The 23,021-nt window shown below is 40.7% G+C and overlaps 1 protein-coding gene across 7 annotated transcripts in view; it reads right to left on the reverse strand.

Annotated features, from left to right (window-relative positions):
* nfat5b (nuclear factor of activated T cells 5b) overlaps nucleotides 1-23,021 on the reverse strand; it is a 43,786-nt gene that overhangs the window by 5,902 nt on the left and 14,863 nt on the right. For 3 of the 7 annotated variants that reach the window (XM_087839065.1, XM_035915008.2, XM_087839059.1), the window contains 12 exons: nucleotides 16,247-16,372; nucleotides 10,650-11,256; nucleotides 9,449-9,635; nucleotides 8,161-8,351; nucleotides 7,853-8,025; nucleotides 6,474-6,608; nucleotides 6,334-6,386; nucleotides 5,302-5,434; nucleotides 4,545-4,619; nucleotides 4,334-4,428; nucleotides 2,352-4,137; nucleotides 1,156-1,404 (listed from right to left, as the gene is read on the reverse strand). In XM_087839065.1, coding sequence (XP_087695191.1) covers nucleotides 1,166-1,404; nucleotides 2,352-4,137; nucleotides 4,334-4,428; nucleotides 4,545-4,619; nucleotides 5,302-5,434; nucleotides 6,334-6,386; nucleotides 6,474-6,608; nucleotides 7,853-8,025; nucleotides 8,161-8,351; nucleotides 9,449-9,635; nucleotides 10,650-11,256; nucleotides 16,247-16,304 — 3,732 coding nt within the window. In that variant the 5' untranslated portion in view covers nucleotides 16,305-16,372 and the 3' untranslated portion in view covers nucleotides 1,156-1,165. Of the gene's footprint in view, nucleotides 1-1,155; nucleotides 1,405-2,351; nucleotides 4,138-4,333; nucleotides 4,429-4,544; nucleotides 4,620-5,301; nucleotides 5,435-6,333; nucleotides 6,387-6,473; nucleotides 6,609-7,852; nucleotides 8,026-8,160; nucleotides 8,352-9,448; nucleotides 9,636-10,649; nucleotides 11,257-11,770; nucleotides 12,267-12,361; nucleotides 13,417-16,246; nucleotides 16,373-23,021 lie in introns of those variants that run through there. The other 4 variants (XM_087839075.1, XM_087839069.1, XM_087839054.1 and 1 more) reach the window with 4 other exon arrangements.

The following is a 23,021-nucleotide window of genomic DNA, read 5'->3' on the forward strand; positions in this document are numbered from 1 at the left end:
ACCCACAAACAAACAAAACTTAATTGCGATATTACATAAGATTAGTGTGTATTCGTTTTTACAGCTCGTCCTTTGTCTCTCATTTCTCTGCCTGCTCCAGCTTCTTGCACACTTTCTACACTGTTGGATCACATGACTCAACAGAAGCTACCTACCAGGGGTGTCAAACGTGAGGGCAGAGGAGCCAATTCAGCCCACTCAAAGACTTTAACAAACTGTAAAACTTGCACAATCTTTGGTCTCTTCCATCTGTTGGTTTTTTTTAATAGCAGTAGTTAAAAGTAATTAAAAATCATCCAACTAATGAGAGTGGCTGTCTAAACCAACTCCCTCTTGAAAAAGCCTGTCACGCTACACTGAAGTTAAACCAAAAGCATCTCAGACTGTTGGTTCTTGTTTTCTTTTTGAAAAATGGAGGATTCATTAACTTATGTTTATTAAACTTTTTAAAGTTGAAGTTCAGTGATTCAACTACCCTAACACCCACTGAAATGAAATCACTCTGATTTCATGTGGTCCTTGAACTAAAATGAGTTTGACACCCCTTTAACCCCTACATACCGCACTCCTCTCACTGTGTCACACGATCCATGATCCGTGCAACCAAAATACAAACGTTTTTAAAAAAGGAAAAAAAAAAAAGAATGTGATTTGTGAAAACACCACAAAAACTAAAAGATACTGCAAATAACATTAGTTAAATTCTACTTAGATAGAAATCTAACAAATTCCTAGGATTGCTGGTTAGTGTCTTTCCCGAGGTCTAAATTCAACATCTTTCAAAGTTTCACGGAAGTTTTCTTCTCTGGAGTCCATTGCCATTTTCAGCCATTCAGTCATTGAGTTAGAGATGTTTATGTTTCATTTCTTTTAGTTATCCGAATATTAATTTGTCCACTTTATCTTCATGGTCACTATAAAATCTTTAGCTCATCTTAACTGTTCTTTCCTAACACACCCTTAAAAGATGACCAAATCATATGCATATAGTTCAGAAAAAAACAAAACATGAAGTGACCACAAATAAACACATTACTGAGGGTTAATTTTAAAGGTTTAACCTACATAAAATTGCTAAGAGACAATATTTGGACCTACAAATTTTTACAGTCTTTCCACATATAAAACTTTTTAAAGAAAGAAAAAGTTATAAACCTGCATTCAATTAGTAGGAACGAGTTATGTTGCTGCCCGGCTCCTGCAGGCTGACCAGCAGATCGTCAATCTTCTCCATGTTCTGAGAGGCAGACATGGTGTTCGGCACAGTGCCAGACTGAGAGAGGGACTGGCTGAGCAGGGACTGGATGTGCGCTTCACTCTCTCTCTGGTTCTGACCAGACTGGCTGATTGCTATTATCTGATCTGACAGCGTGTTTCCAGGAGTTTCCATCAACTGGCCACATTCTGCAAGGAAGGAACAGAAAGAGCTTCATGACTCAACAGGAACCATAGTCAAGAAAATTACAAACCACAGGCCTTTGAATAAAGTAAGCAGTGAACAGATTATTAATTAGTTATGCTTTGAATGAAAAGTGGAGACACTACTGTCAATAATGAGTCCTCACAATCCAGATTTGACTGTACTCAATTCTTGCCAATTTGCAACCTATAAATCCGACTTAAAAATTGTGTTTTGTTTTTCTTTTATTGAACAATTAAAGGATGGGGATTAAAAAAAACTTTACAAATATGTTAAAGATGAACATTAATAAAAATAAAAAGGATAAATTCTAATACTGGTATTTCACAGACATGTGAAATTTAATCTGAAGTAACTCATTTTTACCACTTGAGGGCAGCAGAAACAAATAGTGATACATAGAGATGTAGGTGCAGGGGTAGGCAAGTCCAGGCCTCGAGTACTGGTGTCCTGCAGGTTTTAGATGTGTCCTTGATCCAACACAGCCTGGAGTTGCCTACCCCTTGTCTATGCAATGAACACATTAACTTTCTATCACGCTTTAAGTTGATGTGGTGAAACTAATGAACAGATACGAAGCAATGCTCAGTAGTCAAAGTTGTGAGTCTCATCACTTAACGAAGCTCCTTTTTAGCTCTGCTAAATAATGAAGAAGAAAAATGGGCTTTTGGACTATGTAATACTCCTTTAGGTTTACCAGCTAATTACTAACTGTATCTTTTCTTGCCATAAACAGCTGTTTGCTGCATCTGGAAACAACTCTAATGAGAGCAACCAGATTGAACTAAAAGAGCAAAGCTGTGAATGCTGAAATCAAAACAATGAACCCAAACTACTGTTGGACAGCTAAGTGATAATCTTGTTCCTCACTTCTCACTTTGAGTCATTTCAACAGTTTCAACAACGTGCACTTGCCTAATAAATTTCTTACCGTTCTGGATACCGAAAAGGAAGAGGCCAGCTTGTTGAGGCTGGCTGGATTGATTGACGCTCCCACTCACAGCTGTTTGAAACAGAGATCCTGGCTGTTGAACAGGGGAGGACGTAGTTGTCTGGAGGTTTGCCACGCCATTCTGTGAGGCAAACACAGCTGATTGTGCAAGCTCCTGAGCGGCCAGACCCCCCTGCAGAGAGGCCATAGTGGACTGAGGCATGAAGAGACCCACAGGCTGCTCCTCTCTGTTGCTGCTGTTCCCCAGCTGCATAGGTTGTTGCTCCTGAAACATGGCTTGCTGTGGTGGTTCAGCAGGGTTCCCTAAGGTCATGGGTTCTGGGCGATCTTGCTGGGTTACCGTCACCATGTTGGCTTGAGAAAAGGGCAGAGGGGTGTTTTGGGGCTCTTGAGAAACTAGACTGTTGTTGGTCAAAGGAGGCATTTGGCCTTGGTTGCTGAAAAGGATGCTAGAGCCCTGGTCTGGTGTGGAAAGGGTGTTGCTGCAAAACAGCAAGCCAGCCTGCTGTTGCTGCTGCTGCTGGCCTGGAGAAAGTGAATTTGTAGATGAATGTGGGGAGATGTTCTGAAACAGGGTGGCCTGCTGGGCTGGCTGTGTGTGGTGTTGAGGCTGAGATGGTTGCTCCTGCTCCATGGGGCTTCTCTGCTGGATGGGGGAGATCTGGGTCTGAAATACTGACTGTGGTTCAGGGGAAGAAGATTGTAAAGCGCTAAGGAAGGCCAGCTGCTGCTGCTGTTGCTGCTGTTGTTGCTGCTGCTGTTGCTGAGAACTGTTGTTTGAAAGCTGATTGGACATAGAGGTCTGGGGGAGGAAGAGTCCAGGGGATGAGGCTTGCTGCTCTGGAGACTGTAGCACTGTCATGGTGCTTTGGAAGAGTGCAGCCTGGACCTGTTCCTGGGAGGCCTTTTGAAAGAGCGCCCCCTGTGGATCCTGCGTTTCTGCCAGAGTGCTGGGATTGTGAAACATCGGTGGTGAAGAGTGAGATGGGGTCTGCTGGAGGAAGTTTGTCTGGATAGAAAGAAGATCATTTGCCTGCTGAAAAAGAGCTGCTTGCTGTTGCTGCTGCTGTTGTTGTTGCTGTTGTTGCTGTTGCTGGTCCGGCTGGAAAAGTGATCCCTGGTTAGTCACCACACCTGGTGATGAGACCTGAAGCTCTCCATTCTTGGCCTGGGATGCATCCTGAAACATGGCACAGTGCATCTGCATCTGTGACTGAAACAGCTGCTGCTGCAGATTCTCCATAACCTGCTGCTGCTGTTGCTGCTGCTGAATTTGCTGTTTTTGGATCTGTTGCTGATGCTGGATGTGTTGCTGCTGCTGTTTGGTTATAGGGTTGTCAGATTGAAGTGATAAGTTACAGTATCCTTTGGCTTTTAGTTGTCTCACTGCTTCTTCCAGCTGGGCTACTTCATCTGGAGGAAAGAGTGGCAGCTGCTGCGGTTGAGATGCAGGTTCCCCACACAACCTCCCCACAGCTCCAGAACTGACACCTGGCCTCTCCTGCCTGAGGCCATCTCTGGTCTCCAAAAGGAACTGCTGTGATCCTTGCTGAAGCAGAGAGTCTGCAGGCACAGAGAACGAGCTGCCCGCAACAATGTCCTGCTTCTGGATGGTGCTTAAGGGCTCAGTGCTGGCAAAAACAGGCGCCTGGCCTTTGTCAGGATCACCTGCAGGCTGAGACAGGTTGCTGGAGAATACTCTGTTTTTATTTAGATGTCCTGCCGTCATATCAGAGTTCTGCTGGGCTGTGCACAGATCACCAGTCTGCTGGTAACCCACAAAACAGAACACAAAAGATGTGCTTCACTTTGCTTTTCAGTTACGCATCACTGTTATTCTCTTTTTCAAAACACAGAATACTACCTTTATGCTTTATTTCAGGGACAATAAAACATGAACGAACTGAACGACTTGACTTTAAAACAAATTATGAAAGCAACACATAAGATAAAAGCTTCACCTTAAATACTCCTGAAGACTGAAGGTTGCTTGTCACCTCCATTGGAGTGACATCTTCTCTCTTTACTAAAGACAACAAAGGCATCAGGGATCCATCTACAACCGTACGAGTAGCAAGGATTACATTACATTTTTTTTCCATGTATTCACTTTACTATATATAGGAAACCTTGGTGTCTTTGTTAAAAAAATTGAAATAAATAAAAAATAACCTTTAATTTGGTCATCAAAAGAACACGTCTTCACTGGAGAAGGCAACTCTTTCTTCACAGGAACATCGATTGTTGCTGCAAGTGTCAGCAAAACGACAAAAATCGATGCAAGATTTCAGCACAGCAAAAATGTTAGTTAAGTAAAGCTACATATGATGTGAGTGGACAGCTAATTAAATTGCTTACTAAATTTTAGTTTAGTTACTTTGTCACACCTTACAGTGTTTGACCCAGAGGACTAAAAGGATATCAAATTAACTAGTAAAGAGACAATTTAAAAGGTAATGACTGCTAAAACTAACAATGACAATATATTGATATACTCAACAAAGAAGTGATGTAAGTCTTATGACTACTGTACACAAGAAAATTCATAAAAGCATAATTATATATTAAAACAAAAAAGTTTTTAAGGCCCAATCACACAGGCCAATAGACTTGTTTGCAAACCCCTGGCAACCATCGGTCACCAGGAAAAGAATGTGTATTCCTCAAGGCCAAACACCTAGAGAATCAACATTTGCCCTGTGTGTCTGGGGTGTTAAATACAATCCAGCTTTATTTTCTAACTAGGTTGGTCTGCTTTGGTACCAGTCAGTAAATCTAATCAGCCATGTGTGAGAAATGACCCAGTAATCTGAAAGCTACATGCAAGGTCACCAGAATCCCGATTACATTTTCATGGTCATCTTTCTATCAGCTGATTGTAAAAAGGACACACTTTATGTGAATTAGTGTGAAACGGATTCAAACAAACCTGGATCTGGAGTGTAAGTAAATTGCTGAACGTCATGGGATCTCCCAGCATTCGTCACCACGTAGATTCCTACACACACTTTAGATGTGATGACTTGGTTCTGGTAGGGAGGAACCTTTACTATCAGGTGATTCTTTGGGATGATAAACAAAAAAACAAATCATCAGCAAAGGTGACTACAACAATAAGACTACTCAACTTCAGCATTCTGCTATAGAGATTTCTATGACACATCTGACATCACAGTGAAACCAAATATAAAGGGGCAATAAATCATATTTCTTACTCTCGCTGTAGACGATGGATTTGCAGCTACCAGATATAGGCATTATTTTGATATTATTTTGCTATTAATATTAATCCTACATGCAGCCCTCCCATTTATCCAGGCTTGGGACCAGCACTTTGAGTCCACTAACATTCCAGCCTTGACCCTGGGATCTGATTGTGTCTGAGGCGGATGTGTTAGCCACTAACATGCAGCCATGTCAACTAAATATCAATGACAGTAGCACTTCCAGCTACCAGCAGCTGGTGGCGGTAAAACTTGGCTCAATAATGAAGAAGCACAGAAGACCATTAACCGACCAAAGTAATGCCAAATTATCTTTCAAATCATCAAAGCATAGTTAGCCGAGTTGGTTCATTCAATCATGTTTGTTCAGCCTTTCCAAACAACACACATCACAACTTCAGATAACTGTAAAACTGGTTTATGAGGGTGTCAAGGTCTTAGCAAAATGTGAATACTTTCATTTGGCAGCTGCAGATTCATCGCTTTGGTCATTTCATTTAACAAGAGCAAAGGTTCAGACTGGACTGTTGAGACACACTCAGTAATAGCCTCTAAGATGGAGTGTAATTAGGTCAGAACACAATGAGACTACTCAAACCTTTGAACAGCAGCCATTTAAGATGATTACATCTAAAGCCACTTACCAGTCTGAAATGGCTGCATCTATCTACTGAGCTCGTTAGCCATTACCATAATTGTTTGTCACAAAAAAGATTAAAAATAAATAAAAAACAGACCTGGTGAAAAAGCTCCATGTCAATTTCAGCCTCTGCCTTCCATGACTTCTCATCTGAAACACAGAAAAGATGTAAAGCATCAACCAGGGAAATGACCTCACCTATAATAACCATGCAAGACATAAAGCTTTACTACTGACCAGAGGCATTCTCGTGAAATATGACTTTGGTGTCTTTAAGAAAGTTTTTTCCAATGATGAAGACCTCCTCTCCACCCCTCACTGAAGAGCTGTGCAGTGACTTTTTCAGTATTTCAGGCACTCCTGCTGGCTGGGCTGTAAACACAGCAGATACACGTCATGCATTTATGTTTTAAAGTTTTATTTATACGTGCAACCCAGGCAGAAATAAAATGAAATCTAACAGTAACAGCAAAGAAATTCATGCTGAAAGGACTGAAGCAGTGATTCAAAAAACAAATATGAAAACAAAATTTTTTAAAGTAGATTGGCAGCTTTGTTTTGCCTTTTCAAATTAAAACTTTCAGTAAATTTAAATATTTAAAAGATATTTTATCAAAAATGAAAAACTGATCACCAAGTATTGAGAAAACTGTAAATGCAAATGCTTAACATACCCTTTACCTTCAACATTGATTTTGGTGGGCATTGTCTACTGTACACCGCACCCATATCCACACACACATGTGCGTGTGTGGATATGGGTGCGCACGCGCACACACACACACACACACACGCGCACACACGCACACACACACACACACACTTCTGACTTCAAAGGATATTATTAACCATGTCAACCTTAAACATAACCATTACTTTCTCAGATCTAACCCAATCTTATAACTACCTCATCGGGTCACGAGTTGCAGTCTCCATAATATGACTGTATAAACAGATTTTAAGTCCCCACGATATGAGTAATATCCGCCCCCACACACGCACACGTACAAACATGCACACACACTAAGATGCCAAGCAGGATTACTGTTTTTTCTTGTTTCGTGGAAAGATATTTCCCTGGGTTGTATGCTGGCTCCGTGTAAACAATAGAAGTTCACACACCTATTGTTTCGTCCTTGCCCTCTCTTTCTCCCCTGCCACTCTCAGAGCAAATTCTCCCAAATCCACTGACACAGATATTTTCTTACGGCCCTAAGCGTCTTTCCTGTTTATGAAACCAACCACACCTTTGTACTGTAGGCATTCTGTAGGCATTATTAAACAACTCAGTCTAATGGGATCTTTGTCTCCTTCCTCTCCAAATGTTGATATCAGAAGACAATAGTCTCCTGACCTCTGACTCTAAAAATGGAGAAACAGGAACTGAAAAAAAATTAAGTTTACAGTATTATAGTCATTACTAACAAGCATGTTACAGGTCAGCTACCCATTTTCGCACACTTAACCTGTCATAACTACATGAATATCGTAAATAGTACCTTGTAATTAAACCTTGCTGGATAATTTTCTGCACAAAGTTTTTTTTAAGTGGTTTAACTAATATACCGACTTCACAACATAGTATTTCCAGTCAAAGTATGAGAAAAATGACTTACTACACAGGATTGGAGATGAGGGAGTCTGTAGTGTAAGCACTGAACCATCTGGACGGGGGATGTTGACCCGAAACACGAGCCGAGCACGTGTGCTCTTCTTCTTTGATCCGGCCACCCCAATGCGAGCCTCTACATCAGCGTTGCGGAGCTTCAGGATCCCAACACAGTCCACCCTGCAGTAAGGGGCAGTGCTAACTTGGGTTTACTTGCTCGAAAAGAGGATTTTGGCAATTATAAGGAAATGTTCTTAGTTGGACTAACAACTATCACTAAAATGACACAATTTCAGTTTTAAGAAAAGCACGTACGCTAGGGTCATGTTGGAGCTTGGATCCAGGGACACTTCGATAACAGTTGTGCCTTCAATATCAACCTCCTTGCAGGCTGTGGTGTTGCGACCAGTAACCCTGCAGGCTTGGTAAAACCCATGAGGCTTCACGCGGCCGGCATCTGTGCCAACGAACACCTGCAAAACCACTGGCTCACTCACTCCCTCCATCTGTGCAAGGCAAAAACAGATGAGCAATCAAACGGAGCTCATTGTAGATCTGCTGTGTCATAACATTTTCATACAAAACTATGGAGTGTAAGTATGAACTGCTTATTTCTGAAACTTCTGTGCTAATAATGAGCTCCCAGTTTACACTATTCCATCATATAATGCCCAATCAGTTCTGTGCATTCAGCTGAACTTGTGCATCTTCACCTACCTGCCCTGACATTGATGGTGTCAATGTCTTGCTCAAGGACATTGTTGGATTAATTTATTATTGGATTCTGCTTTCAGATGAAAATCGGTCAGCTTTAGTTCTTTATGGCTTTGGTGATTGTTTTATCAGTTTGGATTCACCTGTCATTTCTGGGCTCTGGCTGCCTTGTGACCATCTGCAGAACCTGGGCAAATGAATGATCAAACACAAGACAATGTGCCTGTTCTGACTAACGTCTGGTTTTTGTCTGCTTTTGAAGTCGGTTAACTACAGTTACAGCTTTAGTCTGAGCGAGTACATAAAATTTAATTCCTTTTTCATCAAGCTACAGCTCCTTAAAGCTTAGGTCCCTGTTTTCACACATGAACTCAAGTGAAAGTTGGATTCCTGATAAGTGACTGACAGTCTGAAGGAGCTGATTTCCTCATCCAACCTCCTCGTTTGTGAACAGCAGTGAGAACTAACAGTCTCATGAAATATTACAGACTCTGACACTTTGTTTCATCCTCCCAAGGACCTAGATATCCACTTGAACACAAGTGGAACACTTCACAAAATCATTGTCAGTGAACACAGTCCAGACCCATCACTTGGAGAAAACATTTGATATATGTAAAACACAAGAGGCGTATCTGTTAGGAGGCTCAAATGAAAATTGAGGGACCATTTTGCTTTCAAAATAACAGCAACTTGTCTTCTCAGTTCAATACAGTATTGTTAAAAAAAAAAGTTGTAGGGATGCCCAGGAGTGCCCCAACTTCTTTGGAAAATGTTGCAAGTAATAAATTCAATATCAGCAAATACTTTCACCCTATGCTAACGTTAAACACAGGGATGCTAAAGCAGTAGAGTTTCAACATTAACTACAGAGGGGTTTTACAATTACCTTTACAGTAGGGAAGCCCTGCTGAGTGCGGTCCTTCACTGATCCTCTGCTGCCTTCAGTCAGATAGCGGGCTCGGTGTTGGGTCTCAGGCTGGACGAGGACCTTCAACTCTTTCCCCTCACTCTTTTGTGGGAACTGCATCGAGAGAATTCCTCCTTTCTGAATAGTAGTCTGAGGTTCATCAGAACTGCAGCAAAGACCAATTTGACAGAGACACGAGCAGATGATCTCTAATTCTAATGTTTTCATGTAGCCTATGATGGATTAAAAAGTCTTCAATTTAATCCATGCAAGTGTTTGCAGCAATGTTAGGTTCAGAACCCCAGTTTAAATAAAAAAGAACAGTATTATATATCTGTATGCAATTGGCTGGGGTTTGCTGCAGTACATAGCTCTCAGTCACAACAGTGAAACTGCTCTGAAGTTGCCATGGTGCTCTAAGCAATGCAGAGTTCAGAGGGTGTCCATCAACCAAACATTTTCTATCCCCAGCTCCTAAAACGTTCAGCCTTATCTGTTTATTTAATCTGCTCTGCTTATCCTAGGTCTTTGAGAAGGGCTCTGTGATTCACTGTGGCTGACCATTGTTTGTACTTCAGTATCCTGCCCCTCCCTCCCCTCTGATCTAACCGCTCTCCTTCAGTCAAAGTGTGGTGGGAAATTTAGAGCCAGATCAGTTTGGTAAAGATTTCCATCTGTCGGTGTGTGCCAACGTATCATTTCGTGATACTACCTCCTTCTACAATAACGATGAGGGCTGAGCAAAATTATTAAAACGGGTCTTTATTAAAGTTATAGTCAGAGAAAGCCTGAGTACCCAAGTAACTACTAAAGGGCTGGTGCAACTATCAAAGGAAACTATTAAATGAACAAAAAGTTAGCTAACAAAGTGAGTCAACAATGTCCTAAATCAATGTGTTTTCTTTACTTACTGATAATGTAACATAATTTATTTCAAAATCAATTCTATTTATATAGTGCCAAATCACAATAACAGTTGCCTCAAGGTGCTACAATAGTACAGAAAAAACAGAAAACCCCAACAATGATATGACCCCCATGAGCAATCGCTTTGGCAACAGTGGGAAGGAAAAACTCCCTTTTATCAGGAAGAAACCACTGGAAATATTTTTGACAACTCCATGAAATGTCGAGAGGCATGTGACAAATTTCTGGTGATCATAATACAAAAAGTACAAACCTTCCTTTATGTCCTCCCTTGCTGTCAGGGCCTAGCTGCGACAGGACAAAGTGCGGGCCTTTGGCACTGTCTGCATCAAACACATCCATGCTGCCCTCCCCTGGCGGCGCCGTCTTAGGGCCAGGCCTTTGACGGGGGGTACGTTTGCGGGACTTCCGTGGCACCTCTGTGTTGTCATTGTAAGACAATGTGCTCGTCACACTGAAGTTGGACAGAGATTCATCCATCCAGATGCTGTTACTTTGCTCTGTATCCTGGGTCCCATCATCTTGGCAGGACATCTGGCTGTCATCAAACAAATCTTCTGGAGGTGGCGAGATGTTCAGTACGGTGCGACGCTTTGATGGAGTCAGTGGGTGATGCAGTGGGCCTTCCTGGGTTGTTACACCTTTTCCTCCTGCTAGCTCGCCGCTGCCCCTGCCGTTACTATTTCCACGTTCTGCTCCAGCAGCCTCTGGTACCACTTTGGTACTCCTGGTGTCGTCTGGATCAACATTACTGGCTTTAACTGGTTTCTGGTCATTGGTTAGATTACTGGAATGCATGGTGGAGCTGGAAGAGGTGGAAAAAGCACTGCGAGGGCCTTCCATGGTCAGAGAAGAGGCATCTACAGTGCAAATAATTAGATAGTTAATACAGGCATCTCAACTAATGTTGGCTAGTAGTCCCAATTTTACAGCAAAATAGTTTTTTTCTCTGTTTCAATTTTTTTGTTGCTGATTTTATTACGTTTCTTTTATATGTTGTCATCCAAAAAAGAAACTCTGTGTTGTTACTAGATATTACATATAAATGTGCATCTGATTCTGATGAAGTTATAAATGTGGAGTATTTGTAGCACAGTGGAGGTGTTATGTCAAGAAGACTAAAAACGAAGACAAAGGTTGAGCAGGCCACTAGATTTTATTTCAATGTACTGTAATCAACTTCAAAAACAAACAGAAATTCATTATTGCTAGCATTTTGTGCATGCTCAAATAAAAATCTCAACAATGATAATATTGTACAATATGAGGCATGCCAATTATGGGAACTTTTCATTTATTTATATCTTGCTTTCTATCAGTGTTCATTTTGGGGACTGAGCGTAGCCGCTGAGACAAAATAAACAAGCTTCTGACCTAGGAAGCAGAGAACTGCAGACCATTTTCTGCATATAAAATGCAGACACTCCCTGCTTCATAGGGAACTTCCTGGAATATAAAAATGAGACAGCGAATAAGCAATAAAAGCTGAACAGTAAAAAAAACGTATTCAGATTTTATTAAAAAGAAGAGAAAAAAAGAAATCAACAGAACAGGGAAATTTGTTTGGCAAAAATAATGTTGCTTCAACATGCTTATATACACTGATCAGCCATAACATTGAAACCACCAACATAACAAGGAATACAGTGGTAAATGTGAGGGGAGTGGGACACGTTAGGCAGAAAGTTCTTGGAGCAGACGTGTTAGAAGTGAAGGAAATGGGCAAGCACAAGAAACTGAGTGATTTAATGCAGTGGCCATCCTCTCCCATGTCTCTGGTACAATGTGCACATAAGCACATAAGCAGGATTGTGAGTCCTGTTGACGGTTGGGTGCGTGCACCTCTTTCACCTGGTAGCAGCAGGGCGCACTATGGAAAAACGGCAAGCCACCAGAGGCAGTGTGACACTCCAGAGAATACTAGCTCCTAACAATCTTGTGTATTGTTACGTTGATGCATGTCACCTTTGTAGACACTCCAGCAGACCATGCAAACGCATTCACTGTATTTCAGCTTCCACCAGGAGAATTGACACTGCAAATGTGCTCTGGAATGGTTTGAGAAGCATAAACAGATCAAGGTGTGGCCTGAAAATTTCCCACATCGCAATCTCAGTGACGAAGGATATGAAAGAAAGAAAAAATAGCGTGATCTACAGATCACGACAACGAAGGCTCTGCTGCTGACATCTTGGTGCCTGGAGGACACCTTTAGAGGTTTTGCAGAGCTATCGTATTTGGCAAGTGGTTTTAATGTTGTGGCTGGTTGGTGCACACTGTTATTTCAAAAGGATTCAAAAGAGTTTAAAATGAACTATATAAAGAGTGTGGAAAAAGGATAGTTAAATGGTATGGCGTTATTTTTGTGCCACTATTCTGAGCGCACATAAAAATAAATTGAGCGCACGTAAAAAAAAGTTTGCAGTTGCAAGTGTTGTATTTTGAGGAGAAATTTATTTTGAGCGAAGAAAAGCTGAATTTGAGTGAACAAAATTCATTCCTGCGTGCAAAAAATGTATTTCAGTGTTTGCTATTATCCATACACACACACACACACACACACACACACACACAATAGCAGCCCCACTCGCTCAGTTTTTGCATTTGCGCTCGCTCGCAATGTGTTGCTCGCGCTCTCAACATTTCTGCCCGTGCGCGCTCAACTCTTTCTCTACACCGTTATATTTGTGCCACAAAACCAGCCAATCACAGACTTGGATGCAAAAAAATCTGATTGGCTGTTCTGGTATCCAATCAGCTCGAAATGACGAAATGCAATATCCCAGAATCCATGTCGTCCAAAACTCAAACGAGGCAGTAGCGGAGGAACACAGAGTGGCGTTTGAAATATTACTCTTTCTGGGTCACAAAATACACTTTTAAGATATTTTCATGCAAGAATGGTGCTGTGTAAACTTCAAATATCTGCTCGATTCATCAAGACATCACATATTTGCATAAGTGCTCTAACGTTTTCGGAGATGCCTTTTCTTCGCTCAAAATAAATTTCTCCTCAAAATACAACACTTGCACCTGCAAACTTTTTTTTACGTGCGCTCAGAATAGTGGCACAAAAATAACGCCATAAAATGGCAGATTATAAACAAAGAGTTACACTGGTCTTGGCATTGTTGACGTTTGGATGAATCATTGGTTTACAAGAAAAAAAACGGTTGGAAGAAAAAAAGAGCGCATAAAACGCATGAAGATAGTGTCATTTTGAGCAAGTATCATGAGACAAAAACACATGATCAGAAACCACAATACAGAATTGGCAACAAACAAATGAGAGCAAATGATTAATACTTCAAACAACAAATTTTTTCTCCAAACAACCAGGAAAACATCAAAACTATGGCTGTTTCTTGCAGGACATCATGCACAAATTGCTTGATAGTAGTCCCCCATATTGGACGTGAGACAACTACATGTCGTGCTGGGGGTCGGGGTTGTATTCTTTGACTGGCCGGTGAGGTGAAATCAGTCAGAAAGAGGCTGCTTCACCAAAAACCTCTTTGTGATTGCATTGTTCACTATCAGATAGCAGTGGCTGCCTGTAGCTTGCATGGACGATGCCGACTTGTCTTCAGATGCTTGCTAACTACTCAAGTGAAATTTATTTGCATAGCCCTGTTCAGACCCCAGAATGCTTTACAGAGGGACATTTAAAACTTTTAAACATATCACCTTATGACACGTGTACAGTCGATCCTAGGAATGTAAAGGCAATAATCAGAAGTTAAAAAACAAACAAACAAACAAATTTCACAGATGTCTTCCTACTTTTATCTGGCAGAATAAAGTCTACTACAGATGTAACAGGGAGCTGGATTTGCAGTGACAAACTGTAGGAAAACTTGAAAAAGTGTAACGACAATGGAAAACGTTCTTTCTAAGCAAAAAGCTTTACCCTGGCACTGGAGCCAAAACATTTCAAAAGGTACAAGTTTTACTTTGAATGCAAAAGGTCTCCATGTCTGGTTGGTTTTGCACTTTTCAGAGTTTCACTACCGCTTGTAGAACAGCCAGTGAGTGTCTGTGAAAACATTTTAGTCTGTTCCATGCAAACTTTAGGCGACCATGGCAATCTGTCACCAACCAAAGCAATTGCAAGGTGGTTTATGCCAATTAGTCAAGGAACCCCAAAATTTCACAAGTGATGGGAAAAGACCACGGGATGTTTAGCTGGTCTCTAGGCCTGTGTGACTGGGATCTTATTCACTTGACCTAATATTGTCACATGTCCAAAATGGTAAACAATTTAATGTCAAATGGTTAGCAGTCATGTGACTGCAAAACATCAATAGGTACGAATCTATCAATGAATTATTTGGTCTACATCAGTGGTGGGGAACTCCAGACCTCAAGGGCCTTTGTCCTGCAGGTTTTAGATGTGTCCCTGATCCGACACAGCTGAGTTAAATGGCTTGAAGTTCTCCAGAGCTCTGGTACTGAACCAATCATTTGATTCAGGATGATGTCTAAATGGGATGATATCTAAATATCTACCAGGAGTGGGGAACTCCAGGCCTTGAGGCCCAGAGTTGCCCACCCCTGGTCTACATGAATTGCTTGTGGAAGCAGTGACCTGTGACTGGTATAAAAAAAAATCAAAAGAAGGCAGGAAAGAAAAATATTTATAAAAACAAAAAAGGGGGTAGAAAGCCTGGGTCAGGCAATGAATAGAACCTACCTAAGTCTGTATCATAGCAGTCTGTACTGTCAAAGTCCCATGCATGCAAAAGTGACTGACTTGATTTTGGAGTCTGGAGCTCCTGGACTTTCTGAGCCTACCTCGCTTGCATTATTACCCCTAAGTGTTCATCTCTCCTCGAATAACTACTGGATCAGTCACTTAAAAGTCTCAGGTCAGCTGAAACATTTGAATAACTGCAATATCAGGTGAACATAGAACACCAAGTTAAAACATCAAAAGATAAATTAGAAAAAATAAAATAAAATCAGTGACATAGCACTTTTTGTTGTTTCTTTGTTTTTAGAAGCACATGCTGAGATTTTTAATTAATCTCTAGAATCTTTGCAAAACTCTCATGTGTTAGTTTCCACCATGAAACCATAAACCCAACTGCAACAATGGCATGTAAAAGATATGCTTATCTTCACACATTTAACAATCTGTGGCTCACCCTCCGATCCGGATCCAAATCTGGAGCTCTCAACAAGCTAACAGTCCTCAAAAAAATGGGCAACTTTGACTTGTGTGGGAAATAGTCATTAGCTGTTCATTTATACTGGACTTCTGTGTTGGTCTATTAAGAAGATTTTCTTCTGTAAATAACAGCTCCACCTTGGAACTGCAGAATGGTCAACAAGGTGATTACAGCCATTCAAAGCTTCTTAATTCTCTGGGGAAAAAAAGGCTAAGAAAAAAAATGGGTAAGTAGATTTAGTCTGTGGGGTAATGAATAACAGGCCTTTGCCGGGGCCTCATATTCTTATGGTCTACAATCATTCTACTTTGCAGTTTAATTATCATTACGCACTAATATCATTGTCTTAAAACATGTGCATAAACCATATTTCTAAACTGTTGCTACAAGAGACCACAACATATAGTACATAGCAACGTGAGTACAGGCAGCTAGCTATGTTCAGCTGCCATTAACTTCCCTCACCAGCCTTTTATTACTGTTTGTTTTGTTTTTTTTCCTTCATGTGAGAATCACAGAGGAGCAGTCACAGAGGTTGCCTGACTGGCTTTCTTGCCACATGCAGGTGTTTGTTTGCCTGAAGGTACAGACTGTAACATGAGTTGTACTTTTTTCAGGGTGGGGCATGATCAGTCCTGCTTGCAGAGGAGAAATAAGGATAAGAGAAGCAGGATCCTACCTGATGCTAGAGAAGCTGAAGGGAGAGGCCCTGCCTCTCCGCCGCTCTTTTGACTCATGACTTTTGGGCTTTGCTGAGTGGATGAAGGCAACTGCAGCTCTCTGGGAAGAAGGTCATACACTGACTCTGTTGTGAAAGGAGGGGGGAACCAATAAAAGCGACAGTAAGGTGACAGATTTACAGGATCTCAACAGCTTTTGTTGAGCACCATCAAATGTGTCAGCTCTATGACCGAGTTGTAAACGGGAAACCTGAAAGTGATTAAACCTTTTTGGTTTTGGCTCATACGTTCTTCTGAAATTATATAATTACACAGCAATGTCATATCACCACTCTTACACAGTTATAAGAACCACCATGACCTTGTTGGCAATGACTCCAACACAGTGACACACAAATACACATGATGCAAAGCTAGGGCTATTGGAACAATGCACTGGAACATATTTCACCATCAGTTCTGATGCCAAACGCGTCTTCACCTTTTCACTAAAGCCAAAGCCTGTCGCAGGCTGCAAGTATGAATAGTCATGCCACACCTTTCACCCAATTTGCTGACAAACTAAAAATTCAAGGGGAATTCAAAGCTATATAATGTGACTGACATTAGATGGAAATGTATGTAAAGAATCTTTGCATATCAGAAAAGCAGCATCATGGTTTTTAAAAGATTTACTAATTTATCACGTATCTTCTGTAAAACTACTGATGTCACAACAGACAGATAAAAATAGCATAGCTGCAGCCAATGCAAAGATATTATCTAATTTACCACATTCTTCTTGCTTGTTAAAGCCTGGCGGCTGCATTAGCTATAGTGCAACGCGCTACTAACAGTCCAGCCAGAGATTCAGGTGTGTTCTGTTATACTACAGAAGGCACTAATGTTGCCTCGGGCTAATGGCTGTAAACAGAGATGATAGGTCACCACAGGGGTCATGGAAGTTCACTCTCTTTTAACACCTCTCCCTTTTTCAACTAGCAACTTGTAGTGTTTAAATGACCTCATTTGAGGTAATTTAGCACATTTCTTACACAGGAGCCTTTATCCACCATGTTTTCACATATAAGCAACAGCACTCCAACATTGTATTATAACATGAAAAAAATGATTCCATCGTTGAAGTTCATCATTAAAGTTGCTGCAAAATATGAATAATAATAAAAATCAATACAGGCAAGAAGATAAAGAAGAAATTGGAAAGACATCTGATGTGTCAACTAAAGATGAGAGAATCACTACAGTCATGAAAAGAAAGCAAAAAAACAAGTGAGAAAATGCCAAGAAATTAGGTTGTGATGATGACGTCCATCGAGGATGAAATGATGCCCATTTTCACTCAAGACTACGTGTGAAATATCTGGAACTTTTAAAAAATTTCTCTAAAAGTATGTTTCATAAAGGTGGGAGGTAAATTAAGCCATCATTACTTTCACTATAAAGACATTTGTTTACATTTCCAAGACAGCAGGACTTTGATTATTTGTGCTCACAGTCTGAGGCAGTTCATTTGTTTGCAGCACACAAACAAATTCAGGTCAGAAAATTTGTGAGTGAAACTTTTGTACGCACAGTTTAAGCACAGATTTGTTTGTATGCACTTTATGCATACACCCATTGCCCCCTACTATACAGCATCCAAAACTGAAAGCTGCATATTTTTTCTCAGACGACGGATCGGTAGAATCATATATCTGAAGTAGTTAGTCAAGACTCAGAGTAAACTTTTGGGAAAACCCAGCAACTTAAGACATATCAAATGCTGTAGCATGCAAAATAAATAGCAGATCTCATTACAGACCAAAAACAGGGTCATACAAAGCCTTTTCTCTCCTCTCTGTGCCCCCTTCTGGGGCAACAGGACATGGAGAAGGGAGAAAGCCTTGGGTCAACAGCATGACAACACTTTTACTAGCAGCCTGATTCATCATCCAAATATTATGGTATGAACTTAGAGCGGCCATTACAGTCGCCTGACTCTCTTCTCTGCCAACTGCCAGCTTTAATTACTTGCAGCTGAGTCCCAGGGTTTGGTGTGTATATCAGATACGTAACCCTCCCATTGTTACCACTCGCTGTGTACAAAAGACAAACCTGGGACATACTGAAACCAGCCCATGCCTCTTCATTCCCAAAGCCCTCCAGCCTCTTACAGCTCGGTTTAGAAGAGCAGGGAATGCTGGTTCCCAGAAAGAGGCTTAAAAGTGGAGCCAACAAACTCCTAACTCCCAGTGAACCACACATACACAGAGGATTCTAGTGTGGTTTTCCTGGGGTTAAAAAAAATTATTATTTTTTTGGCTCCGTTCTCCAAACAAAATCAGAGACACACATGCATGCACACAAACATATCCCACCGCTGCCACAAAAACACTTTCCCTGCCCGTACATTTACACTTTTAACTTCTTGGGCCTCACTGACTGCACATGCAGCAACATGTGCTCTCAGTGAGCAGCCCTTCCAGTAAACAGATTGCCAACCACACAGACAGAAAATATGTACTCTTCTCTCACAGCAGTAGTGTCGAATCACTGGCTGGCCTGTTCAAAGTGTTTCCACAGTCCCTTGGACTTTTTTAGAGGGCTGAATGAAAATTCTTATTTTGCTGCATGTTTGTTTCCTGACGCACAGACAGAGTGCAGTTCTTTATTTACACGTGACAAAACACTGTCCCTTTCACTCTGAAGATTTAAAAAAAATAATAAAGCCTTGCTAACTGGGCAATAAACTGTACGGACTCACACACACCACGTGATGTTTTGATTTTACCTTAAGACTACAGCGATGTTGTGCAGTCCGCTGACCACAGAGGAAAACCTCTCATTATCTGTGATAATCATAACAACCAGAATAATTCACACTGACACGTGGTTAGTTTTGATCAGTAGCACTCGTGCTAACAATGCACTGAAATATGTGTGTATAAAAACTGAACTGACTCACAGCTGAACTAACAAACCACACACACACTCACAATCTGAGTTTCACATCAGGAATTCTGCACAGATCATACTCATCATGCCTTGTGATATGTTTATGTGGCAAGTAGTGCAGACTTAAGATGAAAAAGAAGAAGAAAGAACTCACCATGTGAATGGTAGGACTTACAATCCCATTCATTTCCCTCACATTCCTCCTGCTTGCTCTTACTAGCCCTGGCACCTTGGGCGTGGCACTGGTTTTTTAGCCGAGTGACTGATTTAACTCACTTCTGTCCCCCTCCTCCACTCCACCTACATCTCTCCCCGTCTTGTTTACTGTCCTCCAGACCCTTTGCTGCAGTGCATCCTGCTCAACAGGTTAGTGGTATTGTCATGTGGAATCCTGTCATGCAGAAACCGAGCAGTAGTGCAACCTACTTGCTGAAAAATTTCAGGCTGCAAAGACTTTGTGGGATTTCACAAAATGCAATGAGGAGCACAAGCTTAATCGACGGGCAACTTCAGCAAACCATCTACAGCAACCCTGAAATGTTTACAACCGACCTACATGTAGGCTACCAGGGACTCCATAGCAACAGAGATCGAGAGACAACTCTTTTGAGTGTTTGTCTCGCTTCTGAGCCAACATGGAGAAATTAGAAAATAAGCAGTATTATTAAGGCATAAATGAATACAGGTTTATACCTGAGCAATGAAGTTCGAACATGTATAAATAAAAATCAGTATGTGGCTTCAGTTTATAACACCGTACTAAAATCTCACTCCATGTTATTGTTACCACCCACTATTAACAGCTAACAGCAATGACCCAGTTTTATACTTACACAGAACATTTTAAAGAAGCTAAATTAGGCAACATGGTTAACGCTAAAGCTACCCAGAGCTTAGAGCCAGTCAAAGTCAGCAGTCTCAGTATGAACAGTGAAAGAATCAAAGCAGTTACACAGAACAGACAATATGCAAGTTAGTAGTAACTTGCATATTTTGTGATCTGCTGTTTTGTTTTTATTTGAAAAAAAATAAAAAAAATATGTCAGGCAAATCTTGGTGTACCACAAATCCTTAATTATTTGTACCTTGTGGTGACTTTTTTCTTCAAACCAGCACTAGTAATCTTCAACATGTTATCACACATTGGCTCATATTTCAAGACTGAGAATTATGTTTTTATATTTACGTTATCATTGAAGGCTAAGATTAAGGGGGGGGGGGGGGGGGGGGGGGGGACGGGACGACTCAGTTTAACAGCAACACAATGCACAGGATCAAAAGGAAAATACCAAAGACTTGACCCCAAAAGCCTCTTGGCAAGTTGAACAAAACTTGTCACAGACCTGTGCACAATATGAATGTAGCATGTCGGCATCTGTATGCAGGAATGATGCACGAGTAGACAAGTGCGCGCGCATAAGTGAAATAATTTTGCAAGGTTTCCTTCTGCAGTAATTACATGGGAAAAGTCACGTGAGCCCAAAATACCACCACCAACAAGATACAGCACATACGTATGAGCCAGATGCAAAACCAGATGCACTACGTATACATGACCGTATACGTAGTGCATCTGTCACACTGCATACAGGTGACTGGTATTACATAACCCAAAAATCAAAGTTGTAATCTAAACAAATTCTGCTGCACCTAGCTACATTTACATTGGCATAACAAAGTCGTTAAATTATAATTTTTTGCCTTTTTTTATTTTAATGGTTGTGGCCCATAGAAAGGAATGTTGTGTTACAATCGCTTCCCTCCTGTTTTCATTAACATCTCTGACAAGCCCACCATTTTTCTCTTGTCATGATCCTGATGCTGTGAAGGCATGTCCGGACAATGCATTTTGACAGGCTGCCACCACCACTTACTTGTGTAGAGCATAAGCCAATGTGTTCATACTCTTCAATGCTACAATGTATTTGTCCATAAACTTCTCAAAACTCTTGGTTACTGCCACGTATTTAAAAAAAAAAAAAAATACAGTGAAGGTAGTACTTGGCTAATTGAGTAATCCTGAAAATGACAACCACCCACCCAGTATTAAACCACTTTCCCACAAATAGTAGGGCATACTGTTTTATTAATTAGATCACTAGTCGAAAAAAATGCATATTTTCTAATTTATTTCATTTTTGCCAGCATATGAAATCAAATATCCTACTAATAAAAAGTAATGATACATATTTAAAACACATAATCTGGAGGGAACAAAGATGGCATTGTCCCCTGTAGATAACAAGTTCAGATGGGAAAAAAAGTCTAAATTTAAGTAGTAAAAACAGAGTCTTCTATAACATTATTAAGTTATTATCAAACAAAATAACTTTAATTCTGACAACAAACTGTCACTTATGTCTTAAATAATTGCATCACACATGATGACTACAAAACTGTTGAAACAAAGCTTACTGTGATTGATTTTCAACCTACTGCACAATAGCAGGCAGTGTTAGTATTATGTTGGTATTATGGTGCTTAACCACATATTGCATTTGGGAAAAGAAAAAAACAACAACACCATTACTGTGTTTGGCAGTTTACCTGATGAAGAAACTCAGAAGACTTACCAAAGCACAAGAAGAAACTATTTGTGAAACCACAGTTGTTGCATGTGTGTTTTATGGAGTAAAACTAAGCTACAGTCCTGTGAAAAACTAAGTACACCCTCACTGCTTCCATAGGAATTTAGATGATAAGTAGTAGCCAGGTGCTGACAATCAAATGCACTTGGTTAGCTGATCATCAGAAACTGTGAGCACCTTTTTTAAAGCACAAGTTGTAGCAGGTTTTAGGTCTGGAGCATTCAGATGTGTATTAACAAAATTTGGAGGGGGGGGGGGGGGGGGGGGCAGCCAAGAAAGGATGTTAGCAATGATCTTAGAGAAGCAATTGTTACTGCCGTTAAATCTGGGAAGGGAGGTTACCAAATAATTTAGGCCATTTTTCTCCAAGTTGACCACAAGTGGAAAACATTCTTTGAACACATGAAACTGAAGAGGAGATTTTTGGCCATAATGCACAGCTCTATGTTTGGCAAAAAACAAACAATCTATCAGAACAAACACCTCATACCAACTGTCAAGCACGGTGGTGGAGGTTGATGATTTGGGCTTGGCAGAACTTGCAGTCAACCACAAACTCTTCTGTATACTAAAGTATTCTAGAGTTAAATGTGAGGCCATCGGTTCACCAGCTAAAGCTTGGCAGAAAACGGGTTACACAACAGGACAGTGATCCCATGCACAGCAGCAAATCTGCAACAGAATGACAGAAAACAGAAAGAATCAATGTGGTCCATCCAAAGTCCAGACCTGAACCACATCGAAATGCTGTGCCAGGACCTGACAAGGACTGGGGAAAATGAAAGTAAGCAAACCTCAACGAATTTAAGTTGTAAAAATAAGTGCGCCAAAATTCCGACATAGTGACATGAAAGACTGGCAATCTTCCAGAAAATGATTGCTTTATGTTATTGTTGCTAAAGGTGGATCTTAAAGCTGCTGAATCACAAGGTGCACTAAGTTTTTCACAAGGCTGCATAATATGTGTAAAGTGCGAAGTGTACAGTGACATATGTAAAAACGCTTTCACACTTACCTGAGTTTGCATGAGATTACATGGAACATAAAAACCAACTTTTCTCACTTTAACCGTAACTATTTTGTGCCCATCTAACTCTTAAAAAACATAGCTTTTACCCAAATACTTAAAAAGACAAAGTTTCATCTTTCCTCTCAATAGAAATGTAGATTCCCCAACTTTTGTTTCAGGGTATATTGGAAAAGTTGGCCTAAAAAGGAAAAACAATCCGAGTACAAATTTAGAATGTGTGTT

Source organism: Neolamprologus brichardi, chromosome 1 (assembly GCF_056152115.1).
Source record: "Neolamprologus brichardi isolate AB-2024 chromosome 1, ASM5615211v1, whole genome shotgun sequence".
Lineage (NCBI taxonomy): Eukaryota > Metazoa > Chordata > Actinopteri > Cichliformes > Cichlidae > Neolamprologus > Neolamprologus brichardi.